This window comes from Petaurus breviceps, unplaced genomic scaffold, assembly GCF_028583685.1.
Source record: "Petaurus breviceps papuanus isolate PSGF00001 unplaced genomic scaffold, PetGlider_PUasm1.0 226, whole genome shotgun sequence".
In the NCBI taxonomy this organism is placed as follows: domain Eukaryota; kingdom Metazoa; phylum Chordata; class Mammalia; order Diprotodontia; family Petauridae; genus Petaurus; species Petaurus breviceps.
The window spans coordinates 1,083,943-1,086,441 of record NW_027185890.1 but is presented as its reverse complement, the minus strand read 5'-3'; the positions used below and the strand labels follow the sequence as shown (position 1 = coordinate 1,086,441).

The 2,499-nt window shown below is 43.7% G+C and overlaps 1 protein-coding gene across 1 annotated transcript in view; it reads left to right on the top strand.

Moving 5' to 3' along the window:
• Positions 1-2,499, top strand: part of FST (follistatin) — a 10,220-nt gene that overhangs the window by 5,883 nt on the left and 1,838 nt on the right. Inside the window, exons 2-4 of the mRNA XM_069095272.1 lie at positions 164-355; positions 833-1,051; positions 1,511-1,735. Coding sequence (XP_068951373.1) covers positions 164-355; positions 833-1,051; positions 1,511-1,735 — 636 coding nt within the window. The remainder of the gene's footprint in view (positions 1-163; positions 356-832; positions 1,052-1,510; positions 1,736-2,499) is intronic.

Genomic DNA, 2,499 nt, shown 5'->3' with positions numbered 1-2,499 from the left:
TCTCTCTCTCTCTCTCTCTCTCTCTCTCTCTCTCTCTCTCTCTCCTCCCTCCTCCACATCCTCCTCCTCCTCGCTCCCCCTTCTCTCTGTCTCCCTCCCTCCCGTTGTCTCTCTGTTTCCCTCCCTCTATCCCCACCCACTCCACCCCCTTTCTCTGTTACAGCTGGGAATTGCTGGCTCCGGCAGGCAAAGAACGGTCGTTGCCAGGTCTTGTACAAAACTGGTCTCAGCAAAGAAGAGTGTTGCAGCTCGGGAAGGCTTAGCACTTCGTGGACTGCAGAAGACGTGAATGACAGCACTCTTTTCAAGTGGATGATTTTTAACGGGGGTGCCCCGAACTGCATCCCTTGCAAAGGTAGAGCTCCTCTTTTAAACTTTCAGACCATTCAATAGAGGGCGTTCCACTGGCAGCTTCTTTCCTGACCTAGGAGGCAAAATTAGGCATTCTTGGTGTTGGGCAGAGTGGGGCTGGATTGGGTGTCTTTTGTCTGTGGATTTAGTTTAAGGGGTTTCTTTCGCACCCTTGAGATGATAGCGTGTTTGAAACGCGCCTTTTGGAGACTTCCCACAAAGAACAGATCTACAAAGGTCTTTATGCTTCTTAGTCCTATGTGAGTAGAGAAGTCCACCGCAGAACCCTCTGGCGAATATTTTGGATGGATTACTGATCTGGACAGCACCTTCGCTCTCCCCTAAAAACCCTCTTCCTCTTGAAGGACTAGTTTCTCTGCTCCGTAGCTCCAGGTTGCACAATTGTGTAGGGCACAAATGATCCTCGTGGCTGACCTGGAGACTAGCCCTTCTATAAAAGATACCTCTTTCCAACTCCTAGAAACGTGCGATAACGTGGACTGTGGACCTGGGAAGAAATGCAAAATGAACAAGAAGAACAAACCTCGGTGCGTCTGCTCCCCGGATTGCTCCAACATCACTTGGAAGGGCCCAGTCTGTGGACTAGATGGCAAAACCTACAAAAATGAATGTGCCCTCCTCAAAGCCAGATGCAAAGAGCAGCCGGAGCTGGAAGTCCAGTACCAAGGCAAATGTAAAAGTAGGTTTGGAGTTCTTGAAACAAGCATCCTCTTCCTCTAATCATCTTGTAAGCAGAAGCAAAATGTGTAGGAGTTAGGCACTGGCGACTCTGTTATCATCTTTTAAATGGGGGTGATCCTCAAAGGATTGTTGTGTGGATCAAAATGAGCTGATGTGTGGATGGAGCTTCCCAAAACTTAAATGGCTACATGTATGTGAACTTGCTACCATCCTTTTGGGGCCATGTTGCCTTTAGTAGTAAGGAACCCCAAATAAAACCATTCATGGCTACTAAATATTAATTTTAAACACTCAGGTGCCAAAACAGAGTTAGTGGACTTTGTCCTGGAAAAATTTCCCAATTATCTTTTGAAAAGATGGAGGTTTATTTCAGGATTTGAGTGATAATATTAAAAGTTCCCTTCCTAAGGGCCAGGCTATGCCTATTAATGTTTGTGTGTTTCTGTCTTTATTTCAGAGACCTGTAGAGATGTTTTATGTCCAGGCAGTTCCACGTGTGTGGTGGATCAAAGCAATAATGCCTACTGTGTGACATGTAATCGGGTTTGTCCAGAGCCTACCTCCTCTGAACAGTATCTCTGTGGGAATGATGGAATAACTTATCCTAGTGCCTGTCACCTGAGAAAGGCTACCTGCCTGCTGGGCAAATCAATTGGATTAGCCTACGAGGGAAAATGTATCAGTAGGTATTCTGATTTGGGGAAGGGGGGGATGGGATGGGTAGAGATTATGAGTAGCTAGTTACAGCTTGATTGCCTGGTTGTCAACAAACAAACAAATCAAAAGCTCTCCTGAGCAAGTCACTTCCACTGGCAGAGAGATGTTTTCCATTTTTGATGAACTGGCTACAGCTTGCCTCATGGAAACAACTGTCTTCAGGAAGTGTTGGCAAACATATATAAATGCCAGTAAGAGCATGAACCAATTGATTTTCCATCTTTCTCCCACACCAGCTGAGAACTTACTCAATTTGTTGATCTAAAGGGAAATTGTTGTACTATAGAGAAGAAATAAATAGGTCACTGGTTCCTAAACTAATTGGAACTATGAAATATTATTCCTTTACCCAATGATCTTAATTTCTTTTTTTTTTTTTTTTTTACGATGCCTTTTCTGTCTTGGACTTTGGGAGTCCATTAATCTTTGCTAAACTAAAATGTCTCCCAAGATTACGAATAAAATCTTCTTTCATGCACTATTATGTAAGACCCTTACTGTGACTTCTGTGGCTTTGTGCTTTAAAAATTAGCATTTAGCATACCTTTATTCCAAATATTTTAACACGTCATGAACAAAATATATCATTTGAAGCTCCAAGTTAATTTCTGATCTTACGATAAAAGAGACAAGTGCCTAACTTGAGGGAAACTGTCCTGGCAATGGGAAATAGATTATGGGGTGTGTGTGTGTGTGTGTGTGTGTGTGTGTGTGTGTGTGTGTGTGTGT